Source organism: Tachyglossus aculeatus, chromosome 21 (genome assembly GCF_015852505.1).
Source record: "Tachyglossus aculeatus isolate mTacAcu1 chromosome 21, mTacAcu1.pri, whole genome shotgun sequence".
NCBI classification, from domain to species: domain Eukaryota; kingdom Metazoa; phylum Chordata; class Mammalia; order Monotremata; family Tachyglossidae; genus Tachyglossus; species Tachyglossus aculeatus.
This window is the reverse complement of record NC_052086.1, coordinates 74,386,689-74,410,453: the sequence shown is the minus strand read 5'-3', so window position 1 is coordinate 74,410,453 and position 23,765 is coordinate 74,386,689. Positions and strand designations below refer to the sequence as shown.

Sequence of the window (23,765 nt, the reverse complement as noted above, 5' to 3'; positions counted from 1 at the left end):
AGGGATTAGGGCACACAAAAAGGAGAGCCTTCAATTTAATGAAATTCCTTTAAACTTAAATACCTCAACCTTTCAAGAACCCCAAAACAGGGAAACCAGAGAGGACATCAGTCAGGGAATGTGAAATTTAAACTGAGAGGTGGTTTCCCAGGGAGTGGTTCTGAAGATATCCTAGTCACTGATCATTTTAAGTTTATTTACACTGATACTACCACTTCACAATATTTACCTTGTTCATAAAGTGAAGAACTCCCACTAGAGTCCCCAGGCTGCTTCCTTTGGAAGCCAGCAAGTGGTTTAGCTCTTTACTTTCTTTAAATTTCTTTTCTTTAGTTCTTCACATGTGGAGAGCTCCCAGATAAGCCCATGGCAAGGGCTCTTTCTCACTGCCCTCAGTTATCAACCACCAGCATCTGGTGTGGGGTGTTGCAGACGTTCAGAGACGTATTTAATCCACAACTAATATTATTACAAGGTTCCCCATAAATAATTCTTATTTGCCCTTCAGATCCATCTGGGAGAAAAATCGAGAGGTTTATCAATCAGTGGTATTTATTGAGCGCTTAGTCTGTGCAAGGCACTGTACTAAGTGCTCTGGAGAGGACAATCCAATGGAGTTGATAGCCATGTTCCCTGACCAGGACAAGCTTTACAGTCTAAAGAACTGGGGTAGAATTTAGTGACATTTAGCCAAAACCTGGAGGAATTGAGACCGATTCACTCAGCTGACCGAAAGAAACAGGGAGTGATCCTGTTGTATTCTCTTGAGCTCTTGGTGCAGTGCTCTGCACCCAGGAAGCACTCAGTAAATACCATTGATTGATTAATTGAGAGATCAGGTAAGAGTCTAGTCCGCTATTAGAGCAGAGGGGGACACCACTTTGTGCCCATGCACCACGCCTGGTTCACGAGCGATAGACTCCAAACTGTGGGCCAGAATTGATTAGCAGCTGCTCTTCCCTGGTCCCGAGCCCGCCCCAACCCCTCTGCCGCTCATGGATACGCCCAACAGAAGGTTAAAAATGCCACTTTAGGCCATCAGGCCCCCCAGAGAGCGATCAGGTGTGTCTGTAAAGCCTTATAGAAGCAGCTGGGCCTAGTGGAAAGAGCACAGGCCTGAAAGTCAGGGGTCCTGGGTTATGAGAAGCAGCGTGGCATAGTGGCTAGAGCACGGGCTTGGGAGTCAGAAGGTCACGGGTTCTAATTCCGGCTCCGCCACTTGGCTGTGTGGCCGTGGGCAAGACACTTCCACTTCTCATCTGTAAAATGGGGGTTGAGCCTGTGAACACCACATGGGGCAGGGACTGTCCAACTCGATTTGCTTATATCCACCCCACTGCTTAGTACAGTGCCTGGCACATAGTAAGCGCTTAACAAATACCATCATTATTCTTGTCTGCTGGGTGACCTCAGTCAAGTCTCTTCCCTTCTCTGGGCCTCAGTTAGCTCATCTGGAAAATGGGGATTAAAGCTGTAAGCCCTATGTAGGACAAGGATTGCATCCAACCTGATAACGTGTATCTACCCCAGTGCTTAGTATAGTGCCTGGAACATAGTAAAAGCTTAAGAAATATCAACTGCCTTGCTAGAAAGCCCTGAGAAAAAAACACAGAGATGTTTCTCCACATTACGGCATGGGAAGCCCACAAAAGATGTAAGAAGCTACCGTTATCCTAAGAAGGTGTACATGTTCCTTTCACACAAGGAGAAGCAGATGTTTCCATCTGAAAGTGATGGGCATGAAATTCAAAATACCTGGAGTCCTATTAAGATTGTTTAGAAGAAAATCATATTCCCGTGACTGCTGCACGTTGGTGCATTTTAGTGGATTGAGAATGCTATCTTTGGCCAGAGGTAAAATTTCCAAAACGTGAGTGGGAATATTTTTGTGGAATGTTCTTACGAGGTATTTTGACCATCCGCTGTACCTTTTGATCACTGGCTTCCAACTGATCTCTTGGAGTAGAAGGTGTTTTTGAACTTCAAAATTCCCGCCCGCCCTAGGATTCACAAGCCGTTTTGTTTGACAGACACCAGTTGGCGCTCCGAAGCAACGTTCCAGTTCACCGTCGAACGTTTCAGCCGGCTGAGCGAGTCCGTCCTGAGCCCTCCCTGTTTTGTCCGGAATCTGCCGTGGAAGATCATGGTGATGCCCCGATTCTATCCGGACCGGCCACATCAAAAAAGCGTAGGGTTCTTTCTTCAGTGCAATGCCGAATCGGATTCCACGTAAGACTCCTTTAATCATGAATTTACGAAAGGGATAAAAGTGTTGGGGAAATTAAACTGGTCTCCTCTGGGAATAGGACAAGGATGAGGATGATGGTAATAATAATAATAATAATGATGATGGCATTTGTTAAGCGCTTACTATGTGCAAAGCACTGTTCTAAGTGCTGGGGTGGTTACAAGGTGATCAGGTTGTCCCAGGGGGGCTCACAGTCTGAATCCCCGTTTTACAGATGAGGGAACTGAGGCACAGAGAAAAGTGACTTGAATTGTCACACAGCTGACAACTGGCGGAGCCGGGGTTTGAGCCCTTGACCTCTGACTCCAAAGCCCATGCTCTTTCCACTGAGCCATGCTGCTAAATGCAGTGAATGCTTCACTGTGAGAGAAAAGGTATTTCTGTCAAGTTCAGAAGTACTGATAGGTTCTGAGAGGAGCAAAGGTAAAACAACCCATTTGGGAAAAAATCAATCGTATTTACTGAGCGCTTACTATGTGCAGAGCACTGTACTAAGCGCTTGGGAGAGTACAGTACAGTAGAGTTGGGGGACACGTACGTTCCCTGCCTGCAATGAGCTTACAGTCTAAAGGACACCTGGCTTTGGTTCTTCTGGCTTTGGAGCGAAGTAGTGTTCTCGTGAGTAACCTAGCTGTTACAGCACACCTTAATCTTGGTCTACTTAAAGACAGTGTTAGATATTCTTGATGATTTCATGAAAATAGGTAGTATTTATTTAGAAGTCATCTGCGAGGATTTTGTTTATATAGGTGTCATGTTTTATTTAATGCACATCCTTATTAGATTGTTTAAAAACAACACTGAACCCTTTCAGCATGATTCTGGATATTTTTTTAAAAACAGTGTCAGTTGGAGGTTTTATTTGACTTTTACAGAACAGCCAATTCAGTGAGTGGTGGGATAAATTTATTAAATGGCCCAATTAAAATCTCTCTTTATATATTAAAACCCTTAAGTTGCCCTCATTTCCTCTACTGTTCATTTAAACCACATCAATAAGTCAGATCAAATAGATGCCCTAGAGAAGAGGAGTCAAGAGCCCTGGGTTATAATCGTGGTTCTGCCACTTATCTGCTGGGCGACCTTAGACAAGTTACTTCTGTACCTCAGTTACCTCATCTGTACAGTAGGGAGTAAGACTGTGAGCCCCATGTGGAACATGGACTTTGTCCAATCTGATTAGCTTGTATCTACCCCAGTACTCAGTACAGTGCCTGGCACATAGTAAGCGCTTAACGAATACCATTAAAAAAGAAAAAAGTTTGAGTCACCTCAAAAGCCAGGAATCGGGGGGTCGGAAAGATGCCACACATGGGTGTGTTTTAGTTCTTTTGAATTGTGGCATTATTGTTCCTTTCCCTGGGATTGAGCATAATGCACCTTCCCGTATGTCTAACTTACTACCAGGAAGTAACTTTAGATGCTGGGAGAAGTGGGCTCAGTGTTTTTGTGCGTCACCCATCAGAATGCATTTGTTGCTCCAGAAAGTGGGGAATGTCTTCCACCCTAGACTCCTCAGGCAAAACTGAAAAAAAAAAAAAAAGCAAAACCGGAAACTTCATCTAAAAATAAAACACAAGGGACCACAGCATTCAAAAGTCTTATTTCAACTAAACAGAAATGCACCTTCACATGGCCTGCTATGAGAGGAAGTAGGATGTTGACATGCACTAACAGGAATATCAAGGGACACCGAGTAAGCGCTTAGCGAATGCCGTTAGAAAGGCAGGGGAGGAAGGGAGACAGGGACTGTGCCTTTCCCAAACTATTAAATGTCCTCTGAAGTCGTCATTTGAAGCTCTGAAGATTTTTTCACCATCTTTGCTGGCATTAGTTGTCAGTCCAGAAAATAGCAGTACAGTCATATCAATGCTGTATCGTTTCCATGTGATTGATAGGATATGTTTCTTCCAATTTTCGAAACACAATTTCCCTGGATCCAGGGTACACAATGCAGGCATATTCCATGATGCAGCCATAATATGTTCCTAGGGATTGTGAGACAGATTTTCCCATAAACAATATTCTAATAAAACAGAATCCATTCTAGAACCTCTACAAAAATGTGACATTCCTTTACATGAAATATCCTACAGAAATAGCAGTATTTATTAATTTATTTTTTAGAGAAGCAGCGTGGCTCAGTGGAAAGAGCACAGGCCTTAGAGTCAGAGGTCATGGGTTCAAATCCCTGCTCCGGCAATTGTCAGCTGTGTGACTTCGGGCAAGTCACTTAACTTCTCTGTGCCTCAGTTACCTCATCTGTAAAATGGGGATTAAGACTGTGAGCCCCCCATGGGACAACCTTATCACCATGTAACCTCCCCAGCGCTCAGAACAGTGCTTTGCACACAGTAAGCGCTTAATAAATGCCATCATTATTAAGTGCTTACTTTGTGCAGAGCACTGTAAGCCAAATCAATGTTTCACACTGAATTGAACAAAAAGGAGTCGTGAAGCCTCAAACTCTTGAGGTATTAGGTTGAGTGTGTTTTAAACATGTCCTCTATAAATGTAGATTTGTGTACGTGTATATTAGCAACCAGAGTACTTATTCACTTGTGTCTTTGGTTTCACAGGTCGTGGTCTTGTCATGCGCAAGCTGTCCTGAAGATAATAAATTACAAAGATGACGAAAAGTCATTCAGCCGCCGTATCAGTCACTTGTTCTTTCATAAGGAGAATGATTGGGGATTTTCCAACTTCATGGCCTGGAGTGTAAGTGCCATTTATTAATTGCTTACTATCTACTAGCCCACACTGCTTCCTATCTTCTGTGCATTACCACATATCGATCCTTCATTTTAGTATATTTTAGTATGAGTGCTTATTTTGAGGCTTCGGTAGGTTTCATGGGTTAAAGTTATTTTAGGCCTGAACCTAATTAACAGATTTCTGGAAGAGGAAACATTACATAGGGTTGACACTTTTACCGCCAGTACATAGCCATGTTTGCATAAAGCAGCTGGATTTTTTTTAAGCGATTTATTCGGGGGGATAATTTTTTGATCTCCATTTCCATGTCAGGGACTGTGACTACCAACTCTATTGTATTGTACTTTGCCAACATTTAGTAGAGTGCACTGCACACAGTAAGCACTTAATACCATTGGCTGATTGATTTCAGGAGACAAACTTTATCCTTTTGTTCTGTGTACATAAACCAATTATTTTTGATTCTGTAAGTGCCATTTTGACCAGGAAACGTAGAATTCTCCCCCCACGCCCCCCCATCATGTATCTGATTGACAGACCTGCATTTCAGGTGTTTCCCTTGGCTGCCACTTGGTGGGGTCTTAAGATAAGTCTTCATATTCCTGGTGGGCTGGGGTGAAAAGAAGAGCACCAAACCCCAGTACTTCCATTCGTTCATTCATTCAATCGTATTTATTAAACACTTACTGTTCGCAGAGCACTATGTGAAGCGCTTGGGAGAGTACAATACTACAAACAGACACATTTCCTGCCCACAACGAGCTTACGGTCTCTAGTTGGGGGAGACATATTAATATAAATGTCCAGATAGCAGTTGTGTTCTTTTTTTAGTTTTGTTTTGTTGTGGTTTTTTTAATAGTATTTACTAAGCGCTTACCATGTGCCAGGCACTGTACTAAGAGCTGGGATAGATACCAGCTAGTCAGACTGGACACAGTCCAAGTCCTACATAGGGCTCACTCTTAATCCCCATTTTACACGTTAGGTAACTGAGGCACAGAGAAAGTGAAGTGACTTGCCCAGGGTCACACAGCAGACAAGTGCCTGAGCCAGGATTAGAATCCAGATCCTTCTGCCTCTCAGGCCCGTGCTCTATCCAGTAGACCACGCTGCTTCCCTAAATCGGGTAGACTACTGGCCTGACCAGTTAGGAGCCAGCCTGTAGATCTTGTCATGATAAAAGTGTGTTGCCCGCACAACTTCGCCCTAATGTTTGTCAGTGCTGCCCTGCTGCATCAGAGCACAATATTGAAATTACTCGACAATCTAATGATTTATGATGGTAGCCAACTAATGATTCTGCCAAAGCTGGCGGCACAGACCCAGGCAGAAGTAACGTCGCCTGGTGGCTAAAGTACAGGACTGGGAGTCTAAAGGAGCTGGATTCTAATCCCGGCTCCACCACTTTTCTGATGTGTGACCTTGAACAAGTCACTTCACTTCCTCATTGCCTCAGTTACTTCACCTGTAAAATGGGGATTAAGGTCGTGAGCCCTATGTGGAACATTGACGGTGTCCAACCATGCTCAGTACAGTTCATTCATTCAGTCGTATTTATTGAGCGCTTACTGCGTGCCGAGCACTGTTCTGTGCACAGAGTAAGCGCTTAACAAATGTATCATTATTATGTACATGTATCTACTCCAGCACTTAGAACAGTGCCTAGCACATAGTAAGCGCTTAAAAAAATACCATTGAAGGAAAAAAAACGAAGTTCTTTCAGCCTATCATTAAGGATCACTCTGGGCAGACCTGTCCTGTGGGTGCCAGGAAGCCTTCATTCCTGGTTTTGAAATCCCAACTCTTGTCATACTCTTGGAAAAATGAAGCTACATCAGATAAACACTTAAACTGCCTGCCAACCTAGCAGCTGGGCAGGGGCTTCCTAGGCCATGTCCTGAGAAGGAAAAGAGATGCCTTCACTTGGCCAGGGAACCTGAAGGAGCCCCTTTGGGTGGCTCAGTTAGGCAGAGGCTTGTAGCCAAAGAGAAAAGCAAGGAGGGAAGTGGGAATTAGGCCATCAATTAAATTATTTGTCTAATTAGCCTGTCGATCAGCTGAGATGCTCCAACAGCTATCAATTTTTAGGACATATAAATGTGCTTTTAATTATGCATTCAATTATTCATTTTGGTCACTTGGTTTGTAAATACTTTTATGACTGTCTCCTCCATTAAAGTGTAAGTTCCCTGTGAGCAGGGAATGTGTCCATTCTTGGTTTTGTACATTTCCCCAAATACTTAGTTCAGTGCATTGTATGTTTCCCAAGTGCTTAGTTCATTCATTCATTCAATTGTATCGAGTGTTTATTGTGTGCAAAGCACTGTACTAAGTGCTTGTGAGAGTTCCATGCATTGTACGTACAGCAATTCAATGGTATCTATTGTACGCTTACAGTGTGAAGAGCACTGTACTAAGCACTTGGGAGTGTACAGTATAACGGACATTCCCTGCCCACAATAAGCTTACATATTATGACTAGTACTGCTTCTGCTGATGGCCTACTGAGAATGCTTCTCCCATATGCTGTCAAAATACTGTAGAGCGTTCTTTCACAGAATTCATGGAACTCGGATTCCCTATATTTGACCGCCCTTGATTTTCAGAGCTGACTGGCACAAGTTAGGCCTGGACCCTCTCGTTCAACTCTTCTCTCAGTTTACAAAAACCTTTCTCCAGATCCTTTGCAAAGAATGGAAGTTCCACTTTTAGTGAGTTCACGAACATTCAGAATCCTGGCAATATTTTAGATCTTTGTTGGGGAAAAGGTGCTTACTACCAACTTAAGGCGGATAACCAGTCTCAGTGATTTTAAGAGAGCAGGGAGCAGAGTGAGATAGCGAGTTATTCTTCCACAGATCTTATTTCATTTCTCATTTACAGGAAGTTACTGATCCCGAAAAGGGATTTATAGAAGATGACAAGGTTACTTTTGAAGTCTATGTGCAGGCAGATGCTCCACATGGAGTTGCGTAAGTGTTTTTTGTTTTTGTTTCTCCTTCTTTCTTTTCTGTTTACACTCCAAGGAAGCGTTCTTAGAACTTGAGTTTCAGTATACGTTGACCTGAAGATAGAGTTTTAAATGTGCTTTGCTCTGAATACTGTTCTAAAATTGTAGTTCTGCTATATTATCAGTATATTAAGACTGTTTCCTGTGTTGCTTGACACTGCTTTTTTATGTGATGACTTCCGCCAGGAGGCCTAAATCAGTTAGCTTAGATTTGTTTAGATTTCAAAGGAAAAAAAAAAACCTTCCTCACTCCCCTTCCCCTTCTCCTTACCACTCCCAATGCCCTGCAAAGCAGGCTGTCTTTCGCTGGGATCTGAAACACATTAAGAGCATTCATGCCAGGGATAAATAATCAGGCTAATGGTTAAGTGCTTGCTGAGTGCCAAGTACTGGGATCATTAGAAGATAATCAGGTTGAACCCCATCCTTGTTCCACAGAGGGCTCATGGTCTAAGGGAGAGGAAGAACAGATATTGGATTCCCATTTTAACATGAGGAAACTGAAGCACTTAATTGAAGTGAAGTGACTTGCTCAAGGTCACCATCTAGAACGTGGCAGTGCCGGTTTTAGAACCCAGGTCCCCTGGCTCCCAGGCCCAAGCTCTTTCCAGTAGGCCATGCTGCTGTGTGGTAACACCTCATTTTTCTGTTTCCTGTCCTTCTCTGACTTGTCCCCTTGCCTCTCCCTAGTACTTTATCCCTTCTTGGCTCCCGATTTGTCCCCTTTTCGCAACCACCATGTAGAACCTGACAACTCTTCCTTTCTCTCTCTCGCTAATCCCCCTGACAGTAATACCCCACACTTCTCTAATAACTCAAGGGTTTTATCCTTGCCCCATGATAACATGGCACGCTGAGCCCATACAGCCTCATGCTGTTGGATGGTCCTTCCCTAATCATATTTGGACAGCATTGGGTCATTTTGGGATTTTTATAGTGGTTTTTTTGTTTGTTTTTTGTTTTTTATTTTTGCTGTCACATCTATCTCATTTCCCACTCACACCCTCCCTCTGACGTAGGAAGGGACAAGTATTTTTTTCACTTTATAGGTGAAACATATTTGAGAACAGAGCATTTAAGTGATTTGCCTGAGTGCACCTAGTACGTCAGTGATAGAGCTGGGAATAGAATCTTTGTTTCTCGTTCCTAGGTTGCATACTCTTTCCACCAGAACCCCTCTCTGCCCTTGCAATTTTTCATGTATAACCCCTTTATTCCTCACTGCTTTCCAATCCCTTCCTCTCCTTTCTCCCGTTTATATCAGCACCAACCCTCCCACCCACCCCCACCCAATTCCTTTACTTCCTTATCCCTCCCATTCTCCTATCTCTCCACTATCACCACTGCCATCCTGAAGGAGAAAATGTTTTTACAGAGGGCAGCAGAGTGGGCAAGACAGGTTGCCTCATGCCTTTTGTTGCTGAAATTATTGTACCCCATATTTGCCACAGAGACCGTGGTCGGGCCATTAGAGCTGCAGTGATATCTGGTGCCGGTTGTCTGCCTTGATCCAATCCCCACTTTTCTGGTAACTCCACTAGGCTGAGAGGCACGAAGATGGCGATCAGACGGATCTCTCTGTGTGTCTCTGCCATCCTCTCTGTCCCCAGGCTGTCATAGATGAGCCATAATTGCTACTTGTAATATTTAATTGTTGAATGGGTGAATAGCAAATGCTGTGCCTTCACTTGTTTTTTGTGCTGGATTGTGATGGTGATCCTAAAGGTAGAATATAAACCCTGCACGGTATCCCACTTGTAAAGATGTTTCATCCATAACTGTCAAAGGAAGCCGTTTTCCTTTTGACTGTGCAGTTTACCCTTAACATTAAACTGCTTTCTAGGTGGGATTCAAAGAAGCACACCGGATATGTCGGTTTAAAGAACCAGGGAGCAACATGTTACATGAACAGTTTGTTACAGACTTTATTTTTCACAAATCAACTTCGGAAGGTAAGTGGATGGTATTTTTTTTTTATTATGTTATTTGTTAAGCTCCTACTACGTGCCGAGCACTGTACTAAGCTCTGTGATAGATATAAGGTAGTTAGGCTGGACACAATCTCTGTCCCACGTGAGACGCTTAGTTTAAATTAGACGGGAGTAGGATTTAATCTCCATTTTACAGATGAGGAAACTAAGGTCTAGAGAAGTTCAGTGACTTGCCCAAGGTCACATAGCAAACAAGTGGCAGAGCTGGGATCAGAACCCAGGTCCTCTGACTCCCAGTCCAGGCTCTTTCCACTAGGCCACCCTGCTAATGGGTGAAAATCAAAGTTCTTTGGAAAACTTCCCTGTGCATTCCTCACACCACCTCTGTTTGTTTTCCCTGAAGGGCACCTTGCCTCTGTGGCACGATAAATGTATGGGTAATTTGGTCCAATACTGACTTCTTTGGAATGACAAGATTCTCCCATCGTCCATTTCCTATAACCTTGTAGTCCTTAGTTTATGAACTCTAATTCAGGGGTAACCAATACATCCTTTCAGTTCATTCCCCACTTCATTTTAATAAGCTATATTCCTCCTCCTGATCTCAAGCCCGATTTCAGGTTTTAGAAAATGGAAAATTCATCATGACTTATTTCCAGAGATCTGAGGTAAAGGTTATTTCTTCAAGTCATGACCAAGGATGTCGAAGTTCATGTGCTTGTATCATTTTCAAGTTTAAACTTATTAATGGGGATGATTTAGATGGTTTACAAAATGCCAGTTCATCCCATAACCCTGAAAGGTGTTCCAGCTTATGAGAGTCAGTGCTGTTCCTTGAAGAGATACACTTGGGAATGAAATAGGTGAAGTCACAGCTTACTATACTTTGTTGAGGGTATTTGTCAAACATAATAATAATAAAAATAATTATGGTATTTGTTAAGCGTTTATTATGTGCCGGGTATTGTAGTAAGTACTGAGGTAGATACAGTCAAATCAGGTTGTACGCAGTCCTTGTCCCACTTAGGGCTCACAGTCTCAATCCCATTTTACAGATGAGGTAACTGAGGCACAGAGAAGTAAAGTGACTTGCCCAGGGTCACACAGCAGACAGGTGGTGGAGCCAGGATTAGAAACCATTACCTTCTGATTCAGAAGCCCATGCTCTAACCACTACACCATGCTGCATCACAGTGTGTTGCACAAATGGCTGAAGACCTAAAGTCTGCACAACTGATGAGTGTTTTACTTGTTTGAGGCTGGGAGTCAGAACACAGATGGCAGGCGCAAGCTGAGCTACTCACAGCAGAAAATAACAGCTCAACTTCTGCTGTAAGCTCTGGCTTTCCCACTGCTAGGAAATTCATGCCGGGCAAAGGGGCAGTCAGATTGGGCTGGGGCTGAATTTCTGTGGTGTTTGAACCCGAGAACATGATCACCCTCATTTGCAACCCCACCTTCATTTCTTTGCTAATAATTAATAGTTAAATGCTCGCTGTCTTCTATCTTTACTTTGTAAAGCATTCTTCCTAAAAGTTCAACATCTGTCTCCATTTGATTAGGGAAAACATATTAAATGTGCTGTTCTATTTTAACACGCCCCGGGAATTTTATGTCCATTTCAAACGCTTCCTACCTTGTATTGGCATGACATTTTAAATATCTAAAGCCAATTCCTTGGCTTTTTAATTATGTTGGTGTTTTTTTTAATCTTTTGTGACTGCAGTTTGATTTTTTTGGCTCCTGCTTTGCCAAACTTTCTTGAAATCTTCAGTTTGGGGGTAGATTTCAGTGAGAGGATACTCTACTGTGTTATCTTTTTGTTTGTTGACATTTGGAGTCACACTTCATAATTCCGAAGTGACTGGTAAATGATAAGTAGTACTTGAGTGAGAAGGAAATTTTACTTTTGTAACTGCATGTTTGTATTCTTGGGATTTATAACTAAAGATTGGGAGGTGGTGATTTAAACCATTCAGCAACCAATTTTCAGAGAATTATCCTTTACTTCACAAGACTTTTTCATATGGTTCTCCACAAGCGGATTTACTGTTAGGTCCAGACAAGCTGATCTCTCTTTCCCATTAGACTTGGAATCAAGCTTTTTAAGGTATGCCCTAGCTTAGAGGGGAGCAGAACAGGAGCACTCCCTAAACACAAAGCAGTCCTTAATCAATCAGTGGTATTTATTTGGTGCTTACTATGTGGGAGCACTTTACTGAGAGTCCAAGACAACAGAATTAGCAGACACGTTCCCTGCCCTTTACAAGCTCGGAGTCTAGAGACGACCTCACAGTCCAGTCCAGAGAGAGAGCGAGAGAGCGTGTGTGTCATTTGAAAGGCCGAGAAGCACTTTCATCGTAGCGAACCATAGTTTTCCAACAAGTGCCCTTATCCTGTGCCACCCAACCCTTCCAAATCCAGGCGTGAAATGGAATAAACTAAAAAAGGAAACAAGACGTACTCACTTGAAAAGCTTAGACATTTTCTCAGGGCGAGTTACCTAGATGCAAATGCTTCTGTAAATATTTCAAGTAAATTCTTTTTTAGGCTGTGTACATGATGCCGACAGAAGGCGACGACTCATCTAAAAGCGTCCCTTTAGCACTGCAAAGAGTGTTCTATGAACTCCAACACAGCGACAAACCAGTAGGAACCAAAAAACTAACAAAATCTTTTGGGTAAGTTACTTAGCCAACTAAGTAACTTGTTACAGTTACTAAGCCAATAACTTAGCCAGGAGGCAAATATTCCATTTCTACCAGAGGTCGAACAGGAGGTGCTTAACAGGGCTAGGTAAATCACCACTGATGGTATTTATTGAGCTCCTGCTATGTTCAGAACACTGTATTAAGCACTTGGGAAAGTACAGTGCAAAAGAGTTGGTGGACGCATTCCCTGCCCTCAACGAAGTTGCAGTCTAAAGGGGTAAGAAGCATTATTTTATGCCGGCTGCTGCACAATCTTAAAGAGCTGAAACCCGGCCCCACTTGATTCCGGTCCCCTGGATGTGAAATAGGGCAGTAGGGATGGGCAAAGGAACAGAGCAAGAAAGGAGAGGCATTGAGGGCAGACCAGTGCTTCGTTCTGGCTTTAAAGATTCCTGTTAACGGGGAAAGGTTGGATAGGCCTTAATTAAGCGGCTTTGTTCTTGCCCATCTTTGGAGGTGGAGCCCTGGGAAGGATGAGAACATTCCTGGAAGAGCCAAGTTCTGTCACTGTGCAGCGGCCCATTTTTTTAAATGCCAGTCATATTTATTTATTTATTGAGCACTTACTGTGTGCAGAGCACTGTACTAAGTGCTTGGGAGAGTACAGTATAACAGACAGATTCCCTTCCCACAACGAGCTTACGGTTTAGAGGGAATGTAAATGTGTTCAACACATAAGTGTATTAAACATTCATATTTGCACCTTCATAGAAAAGCCCCATAGCTTTTTTTTTTCCTATACTGAATGAAGACTACATTGTTTAAGTAAGCCATGCCCCTCCTTCCTTTGTTAGCTCTGAACATAGGGTCATATTTTAAATGCTTGTCTGGTGTGTCTTATTGTTACATGGGAATAGTAGTATTTATTAGTAGAACCAGTAATAATATTCAATAAGCACTTACTGTTTGCCAAGTAAATGTTGCTGCTTTTTATTTCAGATAAGTTTGTGGGTATTTTCGGTACCTTTTGTATTATTTTAGGACAGCCCTTGTGAGTTTTTTGTTGTTATTTTGTCTTGAAATTACCATTCTCTCTTATGGCAGCCCCAAAAGATTTTTAGAAAGTATCTGATTTTTAAGAAGAGAGACAATACCCCACGATAACACATTTTCACTCAGGTGTTTGTAGTCTCCCTTGGTGGTTGAGATATTTGCAAAACAGGATGTAGATATAGTGCAAAAGGCAGTAATAACCGAAGGCAGAATGCTGTATTTATATTTGAATAAACAGCTGAGAATAATTGTATATAAACTGAATATTTTTCAGTTATCTCATGCCTGGAGTAGGAATAGGAGTCTAAAAATAGGCCAGTTATACACTTGTAGATACTTTAATCTCTATAAATTAATCACTATTGCATTTTAATTCAGAATTAAAGTAGGAAAATATTGAGAAATGCTCAGTGTAAATGTGTTTAAATGTTGTCGTTCGTCTTTAAAAGGTGGGAAACATTAGACAGCTTCATGCAACATGACGTTCAAGAGCTATGTCGAGTGGTAAGCTTCAAACGATTATAAAGTCTTCTAAGAGAGTTTTCTGAACTAATTCTTGGCGTTTTATTTTCTGAGTGAAACAGACCTCCACTCCTGCCATCCATATCGGTCAACGATCTCAGTATTTTGAAAACCCAAATGTTTGAAATCAGTAATGCACCTTTTTCTGGTTGACCAACAAAAGAGGAACAGTAAAGTGACTTTTGCTGTGTGTGTCTCCCCCCACCGACCACTTAAGAAATAAGAAGGGAAAATCATGCAGCCCTTTAATGGCCCGATTAATAGGAGCGATTTAGTGTGAGAAATAGTATGAACGGTAATGATTTGCTTAATCTAGGGAGATACAGAGCAAAGACTTGGCAGTATAAGAACATGCCCAGTTCTGCCATTGTATTGCACATCTTGAGCAATCAATCAGTGGTATTTACTGAGAGCTTACTAAACGTTTGGGAGAGTACAGGTGGCAGCTTTTTATGTGTTGTATCAGTCGTATTTATTGAGGGCTTGCCGTGTGCAGACCACTGTACTGAGCGCTTGGGAGAGTGCAACACATTCCTTGCCTACAATAAGCTTAGACAGCTACTTCCAAGCCCCCTTCCAGGAGGTGGGGCTCTGTAGGGACAGATAGCTTGGGGCTGGCATACAGAACTGTGAAAGGCCAGGTCTGCTTAGGGTGAGATGAGGGCCATGTTTGCTTTGGGTGAGGTCATCCTGGGGGTTTGGGAGGATGGGCTGTCAAAGGAAACTCACAGGAACGTCAGTGCAGGCATTTTTTTTTTCTTTTATGGAATTTGCCAAGCGCTGAGTAGGTCTCAGGCAGTGTACTAAGCTCTGGGGTAGATACAAGCTAATTAGGTTGGAAACAATCCCTTTTCCACTTGGGGCTCACATTCTTAATCCCGATTTTACAGATGGGAGAACTGAGGCCCAGAGAAGTGAAATAACATGCTCAAGGTCACACAGCAGAGATGTAGCAGAGTTGGGATTAGAATCCAGGTCCTTCTGACTCCGAGGCCCGGGCTCTACCCATTAGGCTGTGCTGCTTCCCCTCTTGCTGTGCCCTGGTTGAAGGAGGCCCAAGTTAGTCATATTTATTGAGCACTTACTATGTGCAGAGCACTGTACTGAGCACTCTGGAGAGAAGAGTAGAACAATATGCCCACAACGAGTTTACAGTCTAGAAGCCCCCAGGCTGGCCTGCCTTAGTGTGGGCGGGGCACTACCAAGAGACCACCTGAAAAGGAATGGTATTAATATTCTGGAAAATACTTACCTGGAAGTAAACACCTGGAAGAAGTTTTACTATGATAAAAACCATAAAACAGCCCCTAAACCACCCCAGGCGTAGAATATTCTAAACTGGGTTGACAATTTGGGGGAGGTGATTCAGTCCCTAAAATATTACAACCCTTATTATGGAGTAATGCCTTCTTAAAAGGCTAATCTGAATCCCTTCCCCTTTAAGCCCATTTCCCTTGGTCTTGGTGGCCCACACTCTTTGCACAATACCCCTTGGTATTTTTGACCTCCCTCCTCTGATTTACTATCTCCATTTTGGGAGCCGTTCTCTGTGGCCCATAATTTCCAGCCCTTCTGTTCTCCGTCTTCCTCACTACAGATCTGTCAATGGGTTTCTCTTCTCCTTTGTGAAACCGAGCACAAAATCATGAGATTGAACACAGTGTTCTGGGTCCGATCACTCAGTTAATCAAAGTTATCTGTTGAGCGCTTACTATAGGTCAAGTTCTGTGTTAGGCGCTTGGGAGACCACAATACAGTAAGTCCCAGCATTAAGTCCCAGCATCTGGTCAAGACTTTACCAGAACGGAATGCCTTTAGATGCCTGTTCCCCAGTGCTAATCCTTTTTATGCATCGCTATCGTTCTTGCGTCTTAACAGCAAGTGCAGTGTATTCTAATTAATAAAATCTAATTCTTTTTCAGTTGCTCGATAATGTGGAAAACAAAATGAAAGGCACGTGTGTAGAAGGCACCATACCTAAATTATTCAGAGGAAAGATGGTGGTACGTATTAGCCCTATTTTGGGGGAAAGAAACTGATTATTAATACTTTAATACATTTTATGTCTGTACATTGACATAAGATTATCTTTCATCTGTACAGTCTTATATCCAGTGCAAAGATGTAGACTATCGGTCTGATCGGAGGGAAGATTATTATGATATCCAGCTTAGTATAAAAGGAAAAAAAAATAGTAAGTGAAATTCTATGTGAACAGTATATACCATTACATTGGAGTAATACTTCTGTTGACCTTCAGTTGGGGCTGGTAATACCTGATGGAAGATTTTCATCATCGCCTGTGTGTTTTTTGATCGCTATTACCCATAACTTTTTGAAATTATAATTGCGCAGGATTATTGTGATTTGGGGAAGAGGGTAAAACACAGGTGAAGGATTTTTTTTTTTAATGTTTCCCCACTTGTCTAGAGTGAAAGTGATGTTAGGTAGATTTCCATCAATGGCAACAAAGTCTCAGTTCTTTAGGAGTCGTCAGAGCATGGTTTATTAAGCAGCTGTCATCTATCTCTAGATGATGGAGGCCTGTCTTCTGGCAATATTAGAGTCATCGAATTGACTCTGCTTCCTGAGAAGGGAGAGAGGCAACAGAGTGGCTGATCAGGGCAAGACGGGCCCCAGGGTACCTGATTTTAGAGGGGCTCCTGGGCACCAACATTTTTTGACTAAACCTGACTTCTGCATGAAGCAGAATTGCGGCAGCCTGTGGTGACAGTCTTGGCATGAGATGGCCCCAGAACCTGTGGGCATCTGCACTTTCTGCCTGCCCCCTGCAGACTTCCTTCATTTTGTTTTGCTGTGGGCATAGGCCGTAGTCCCCGAGGGAGCTCTCTGAGAAAGAATTGGATTCATTTATTCGACTTTTTTTTTTTAAAGCCAAGCCAAATTATATAAATTGAAGTCTCCCAGGGAAACTGTTACTGCAGTGTTTGTATTCTGAAGCATTTAAACATGATTTTTAGTATATGTTTTGTTCTGTTTTTCCTAGTATTTGAGTCCTTCATAGATTATGTGGCAGTAGAGCAGCTAGATGGTGATAACAAATATGATGCTGGAGAACATGGCTTGCAGGTATCTCTTTGCCATTTTCGTACCCACATCTTGGGGTGGTAAGAGGAGACCGGGTGCTTCCTCTGATTTTCACATTTAGTGCCTGACAGTGTTCTGATAGTAGTTGTCATTCTCTCCCTCCCCTCCGCCCCCGGCAGTCTAAATTGGTGTAATGCAGTTTTTTAATTTTTTTTTTTCCCCTCACACCTGTTCCCTCACTGTAAAGATTAGAAATGATTCTCACATTGTCTTTTGGTGAGTTGAGAACACAGGGAGGAGGGGATTCAAGTTATTCTCGGCATGAAAGGCTTTTATTCAATAGTCTGTTATCTTTTAGAGTCCCATGTTGGGTCTGGGGATTGCCCAGCTCTGTGTGCATAAAGCAGAAATTGTAATGGAAGATTTCTGTGCTCCTTCTGCCAATCAGGCCATCCAGTCTCTAGTAGTTTCTTTGGTTACATAATAATAATAACAACAACAATAATAATAATGGTATTTGTGAAGCACTTACTGTGTGCCAGGCACTATAGGAAGTGCCGGAGTGAAAACAAACAAATCGGGTTGGACATAGTCCCTGTCCCTCGTGGGGCTCACAGTCTCGATCCCCATTTTTCAGATGAGGTAACTGAGGCCCAGAAAAGTGAAGGGACTTGTGCAGGGTCACACAGCAGACAAGTGGCGGAGCTGGAATTAGAACCCATGACCTGACTCTTAGGCCCATGCTCTCTTCATTATGCCAACGCTGCTTCTCGCAGCTTCCTGCCGCTTCAGCCTCCTGACTTTGACATCCCTATAGCCCTTAGTCAGTCTGTACCTCCCTGTCTCTTCCCTACACTTCCTCTTCCCTGACTGTTCCCGCAGATGGAATTGGGCTCCTCTGTTCCCGCCTCACCCATCTCTGGCTTGGCAACCAGTCAATCCCCTCCGGCCAGGAACAGCCTGCTCTTTCCAGCCAGCTGCAGTGTTTCTTCTTTCCCAGTCCAGTTAGGAGTTGATTTTTGTTTCCTCAAAGCGCTTCTTGGATTAGTTGATAGGTACCTGGAATGTAAGCCAGACTGTATGCTTGTTGGGCAAGGGAATGTGTCTGTCTGTTATATTCATTCATTCGGGAGTATTTATTGAGCGTTTACAATATGCAGAGCACTGTACTAAGCACTTGGGAGAGTACACCAGAACAAGAAACAGACACGTTCGCTGCCTGCAACAAGCTTATAGGATAGAGGGAGGGAGACAGACATGAATACAAATAAATATAATTACAGCTAAGTACATACGTGCTGTGGGGCTGGGTGGCGGGGAAGAGCAAAGGGAACAAGTCAGGGTGACAGAAGGGAATGGGAGGTGAAAGGTGGAGCTTAGGGAAGGACTTGGAGGAGATGTGCCTTCAATAAGGCTTTGAAGGGGGAAGAGTAATTGTTTGTTGGATTTGAGGAGGGAGGGTGTTCTCCCTCCTCTCTCCCAAAGGCTTAGTACAGTGCTCTGCGCACAGTAAGCACTCAATAAATATGATTGAAAAAACTGAATGAAAACCATGATCACCCACCCAGCATCCCTTGGGAACGGGGTGAGATCCCTGGGCATGCAGAACTTGGCCAAGACACCAAATGTCCCTAATGTAGATCTCCAGGGCAATTTTTAAAGATGTAGATTCCAGTAGGGCTTCTGGCCTCAGGAAGCACCATTCTTCTCCCAGGCCACGGTGGTTCCAGAGCTCTGAAGGTCTAGGAGGAGCAGGTTCCCTCCTGCTCACTGCAGCCAATGGTAGCTCAGACCTTTATGGAAGGCATTTAGAACAGGAAACCAAATTTGGGAGGAAACCAGATTAGGGAGGAAAGTACCCTAAACTCACCCTGAACCCCTCTCCTGAACCAACTGCATTTCCAAGAGCTTTAATGGCTGTCCAAAACGGAACTCTTCACCTTTCCTTGTCACTCCTTGTCCACCTCGTCGTGTTCCCATCTCTGTCAAAGGCACCACACTCTTCCCTGTTCTCCCTGCTCATGACTTCAGAATTGTCTTTGGCTCCTCCTTGACCGTCAGTCCAGCCCTGTCATGTGGCTTCTACAGAGTACTCCACTGGCTCCCTTCTCTCATTCACACAATATTCGTTCATGCCCTAAATCACCTCCCGGCTAGGATTCTGCAACAGCCTTCTTATTTATCTCCATGTTTCTGATCCATCCTGCTCACAGCAGCAAGTATGGTCATTCTCAAACATTTATCAGATTACCTCTCTCCCCTCCTCAGGTGTGTACAGGGGCTACCAGTCACTGCTCAGATGAAATTAGGAGTTTCTTTCCCAGAACTTCAGGCCTCCACCAAGTCCGCCCTCATAACTAATTCCCCACCCCAGCTTCTGCTATACCCCAGTCCATACTTGGCCCATGCAAATGTCTGCCCCATTCAACCCCTGCTGGCAGTAGGCAACCGAGAGCTTCTGCACATCTCCCCCTCCCCCTTTTGTGGTACTTGTTAAGGATTTATTATATGCCAGGTACTGTATTAAGCATTGGAGGTAGTTGAGGAAGCAACATGGCATAGTGGATAGAGCACAGGCCTGGGCATCAGAAGGCCAGGGGTTCTAATCCCTGCTCCAGCACTTGTCTGCTGTGTGACCTTGGGCAAGTCGTTTTGCTTCTCTAGGCCTCAGTTACCTCATCTCTAAAATGGGATTGAGACTGTGAGCCCCACGTGAGACAGGGACTGTGTCCAACCTGATTTGCTTGTATCCACCCCAGCCCTTAGGACAGTGCATGGCACATAGTAAGTGCTTAACAAATACCATCATTATTATTATTATTATTATTATTATAAGCTACTCAGGTTGGGTACAGTCCATGCTCCACATGGGGTTCACAGTCTTAACCCCCAGTTTAAAGATGAATTAATTAATGACAGATCATTGATGGTATTTATTAAACTTTTATTCTGTGCCAGGCACTGTACTAAGTACTCGAGGTAGATATAAGCTAGTCAGGTTGGATACAGTCCCTGTCCCAATTGGGGCTCACTGTCTTAATCCCCTTTTTGCAGATACTACTACTAATAATAGTAATGTTGGTATTTGTTAAGCGCTTACTATGTGCCAAGCACTGTTCTAAGTGCTGGGGTAGATACAGGATCTTCAGGTTATCCCATGTGGGGCTCACAGTCTTCATCCCCATTTTACAGATGAGGGAGCTGAGGCCCAGAGAAGTGAAGTGACTTACTTAAGGTCACACAGCTGACAAGTGGCGGAGCTGGGATTAGAACCCACGACCTCTGGCTCCCAGCCCGGGCTTTTTCCACTGAGCCACGCTACCTCCAAATGAGTGACCTCCAGATGAGGTCACTGAGGCACAGAGAGTGAAATGACTTGCCATGGGTCACACAGCAGATGAGTAGCAGAACTGGGATTAGAACCCACGTTCCTCCGACTCTCAGGCCCATGCTCCTCCACCCTGTAACCTCCCTCAGGGACCTACTAAACCCTCAGCTTCTTTATGAAGCTTTTCCCACAAGTCTCTCTCATCTCTTAATTTCCCTCACACCAACCCAGCCACCCATGTCACTCCAGAATTGCTTTGATTCTGCTGTTTGCCCTCCAGCTCTACTCCTGCCATTAAATTTTTCATTCCACCTAAGCAACCTGATTTGGGGGACCTCCACCCCTACCTCTCTAGAAGGTAGTAAACTCCTTGAGTGTGGGCTCTGAATCAGTTTTTTCTTTAGTAATTGTCCACAGCTCTTGGTACAGCTCCTGCCCATACAGAACATCTCTTTGTGATTATCATGTGGCTTTGAAGGAAGTACATCATGTCACTCACAATGACCCAACCAGACCCTTGCATCTCTTCTTGACTTCACATGAGCATATGTGCATAATCTGAGAGGCATAATGGGACACCTGTTTAACCGTGTCATCTGATTTAGATGATTTCTCTATTACCTCATCCCCAAGCCTGTCCCTAAGGATACCCCAATGTATGGTAGTTGAATTAAATCAGTGCTGGAGCTTGGGTTTTCTTAAATGCCTTAAAATCTGATTACGCCATCTCTTCCCCAGTGCTAAGGGTCTGTGAGTAGCTGGGCTTGTATCTTAACTTGCTTTTCCCCTGTGGTCTTCTTACTTGAAATATTTTAGTTATTTTATGTTTTTGAAAGAAATATATAAGCTATTTGCCATTTTCCTCCACAACTTTAATTGAATCCCCCTCCCCCAACAGGAGCCTAAACAGTTAAAGCACAGTATTGGGTGGTAGTTACAGGTTTGAAATTCTTACAAGTCTGACAAAAATGCTGCCGTGGGGACTGCCGTATCGGTAAGTGGGTATATCGGTAAGTGGGTAACTGAAGTTTTCTTTTCATTTTTCAATGTTCAGGAAGCAGAGAAAGGTGTGAAGTTCCTAACGTTACCACCGGTGCTTCATCTACAACTCATGAGATTTATGTATGACCCTCAGACGGACCAAAACATCAAGATCAATGATAGGTAATTTTGAACCTCATTTAAAAAAAAATCTTACATTGGGCATAGATTTTCAATTAAGGGGGTAATCACCATCTTGCCCAGAATGCAAACTTTGCTGATTGATAGCACCCTCCCTTATACTCTGGCAGAAAGGATGTTACCATGCTGGTCTGAGAATTGGCAGGCTGAAGAATGATTTTTTAAACTTTGGAAATTTTGCATTACTAAACCCAAAATTGGTTCCCTTCATGCTGACTTAAAGTGTTAGTATTCAAAATTGCTCAGTGGCTGTTTGTTTGTTACTATGTTCTACAGTTCTGTGAATTCTTAATTGTATTTACTGAGCACTTACTCTGTGAAGAGGACTATACTAAGCACTTGGGAGAGTACAGTATAAAAGAATTAAGACGCACAAAGTGTAGTAATGTTACATTTGACTAGGCTAATACTTTTTTATGGTACTTGTTAAGTGCTTACTATGTGTCAAGTACGGTTCTAAGCGCTGGGGTAGATACAGGCTAATTGCATTGGACACAGTCCCTGTCCCACATGGGGCTCACAGTCTTAATCCTTGTTTTACAGATGAGGTTACTGAGGTCCTGAGAAGTTAAGTGACTTGTTTAAGGTCACACAGTAGACAAGTGGCGAAGCCAGGATTAGAACCCAGGTCCTTCTGATTCCCTGGCCCATGCTCTATCCTCTCGGCCATTGTACAGTACAACAGAGTTGGTGGGCACATTCCTTGCCCACAAGCGAGCTTACAGTCTGGGAGGGGGAGACAGACATTATCAATTACAAATCTTTATCAGTGATGATCACCTTTAAATCCTGAACCCATAACACGCCTGTACAATTGAAACTTACCTTTTAAATAAGATTTTTTTTTCCATTAGGTTTGAGTTCCCAGAACAGTTGCCGCTCGATGAATTTCTGCAAAAAACAGACCCCAAAGACCCCGCAAATTACATCCTTCATGCAGTCTTGGTTCATAGTGGAGACAACCATGGTGGACATTATGTGGTTTACCTAAACCCTAAAGGGGATGGCAAAGTAAGTCCTGGGAAAAGGGTGGGTAGGGAATATAGCACCGAAAGAAACATAACTGAGAGCTATCACTGAGAAAGGATCCATAGATGTTCTTTTTTTTTTTTTTACCATACTCTATAATGTTTGAGCTTTAAAGGAAGAGCTCATTAACGAGCCATGTTGGTGGGTTAAGTTGTGATAGGATGGTGGGGTGATTTGTGTGTGGACTGCGATAACAATAAGTAGTAAGTATTTGTGTGGACTGCCACAGTAATAAGTAGTAACTGTTTGTGTGGACTGCTGCAACAATAAGTAGTAAACGTGTGCATGTATGTAGTCATCTTAGTGTGGCAATATTAAAAATTCTACTGGAACATTGTTATTTTCCCAGTGTTGACTATTCAAGCGCTTAGTACAGTGGTTTGCACACAGTAAGCGCTCAATAAGTAGATTGAATGAACGAATTCTGTGATCCTGAGCTGTCCTTTGTCCTCCCTGGCCTAACACTTGGCAGAACAGTGTTGATCCTGGGTAGCAGTGGGCTAAAGGAGACCAGGAGAAACAGCTTGGCCTATTGGAAATAGCACGGGCCTTGGAGTCGACCTGGGTTCTAATCCCAGCTCTTCCAATTGCTTTCTATATGGCCTTGAGCAAATCACTAGACTTCTCTGTGCCTCATTTTCCTTAGCTGTAAAATGGGAATTCAGTCCCCGTTCTCCCTACTTAGGCTGTGGGCTCCGTGCGGGACAAAGACTGTGGCTGACCTAATTGACCTGTACCTACCCGGGTACTTAGGACAGTCTTTTACACATAGTAAGTGCTTTAACAAATACCTTTAGAAAAAAAAAACGACCTCCATTTTATTCAGTTTGTTCCTTGGCTTTTTGCACTCCTAAAAACAATCCTGCCAGGTACTGGGGTAGATTCAGGATAATCAGATCAGACCCCAATGCCTGACCCAGATGGGGTTCCTAGTCTAAGAGGGAGGGAGGACTGGTATTTTATCCTCATTTATAGATGAAGGAACTGAAGCACAGGTCAATCAGTCATATTTACTGAGCACTTACTGTGTGCAGAGCACTGTACTAAG

General features: G+C 43.2%; 1 protein-coding gene across 2 annotated transcripts in view; it reads left to right on the top strand.

Annotated features, from left to right (window-relative positions):
- USP7 (ubiquitin specific peptidase 7) overlaps positions 1-23,765 on the top strand; it is a 94,835-nt gene that overhangs the window by 48,736 nt on the left and 22,334 nt on the right. For both annotated transcript variants that reach the window (XM_038762301.1, XM_038762302.1), the window contains exons 3-13: positions 2,031-2,229; positions 4,828-4,966; positions 7,847-7,935; positions 9,817-9,925; positions 12,455-12,585; positions 14,058-14,112; positions 16,053-16,133; positions 16,234-16,324; positions 17,138-17,220; positions 21,561-21,670; positions 22,543-22,699. In XM_038762301.1, the coding sequence (XP_038618229.1) occupies positions 2,031-2,229; positions 4,828-4,966; positions 7,847-7,935; positions 9,817-9,925; positions 12,455-12,585; positions 14,058-14,112; positions 16,053-16,133; positions 16,234-16,324; positions 17,138-17,220; positions 21,561-21,670; positions 22,543-22,699 (1,244 nt within the window). The remainder of the gene's footprint in view (positions 1-2,030; positions 2,230-4,827; positions 4,967-7,846; positions 7,936-9,816; positions 9,926-12,454; positions 12,586-14,057; positions 14,113-16,052; positions 16,134-16,233; positions 16,325-17,137; positions 17,221-21,560; positions 21,671-22,542; positions 22,700-23,765) is intronic.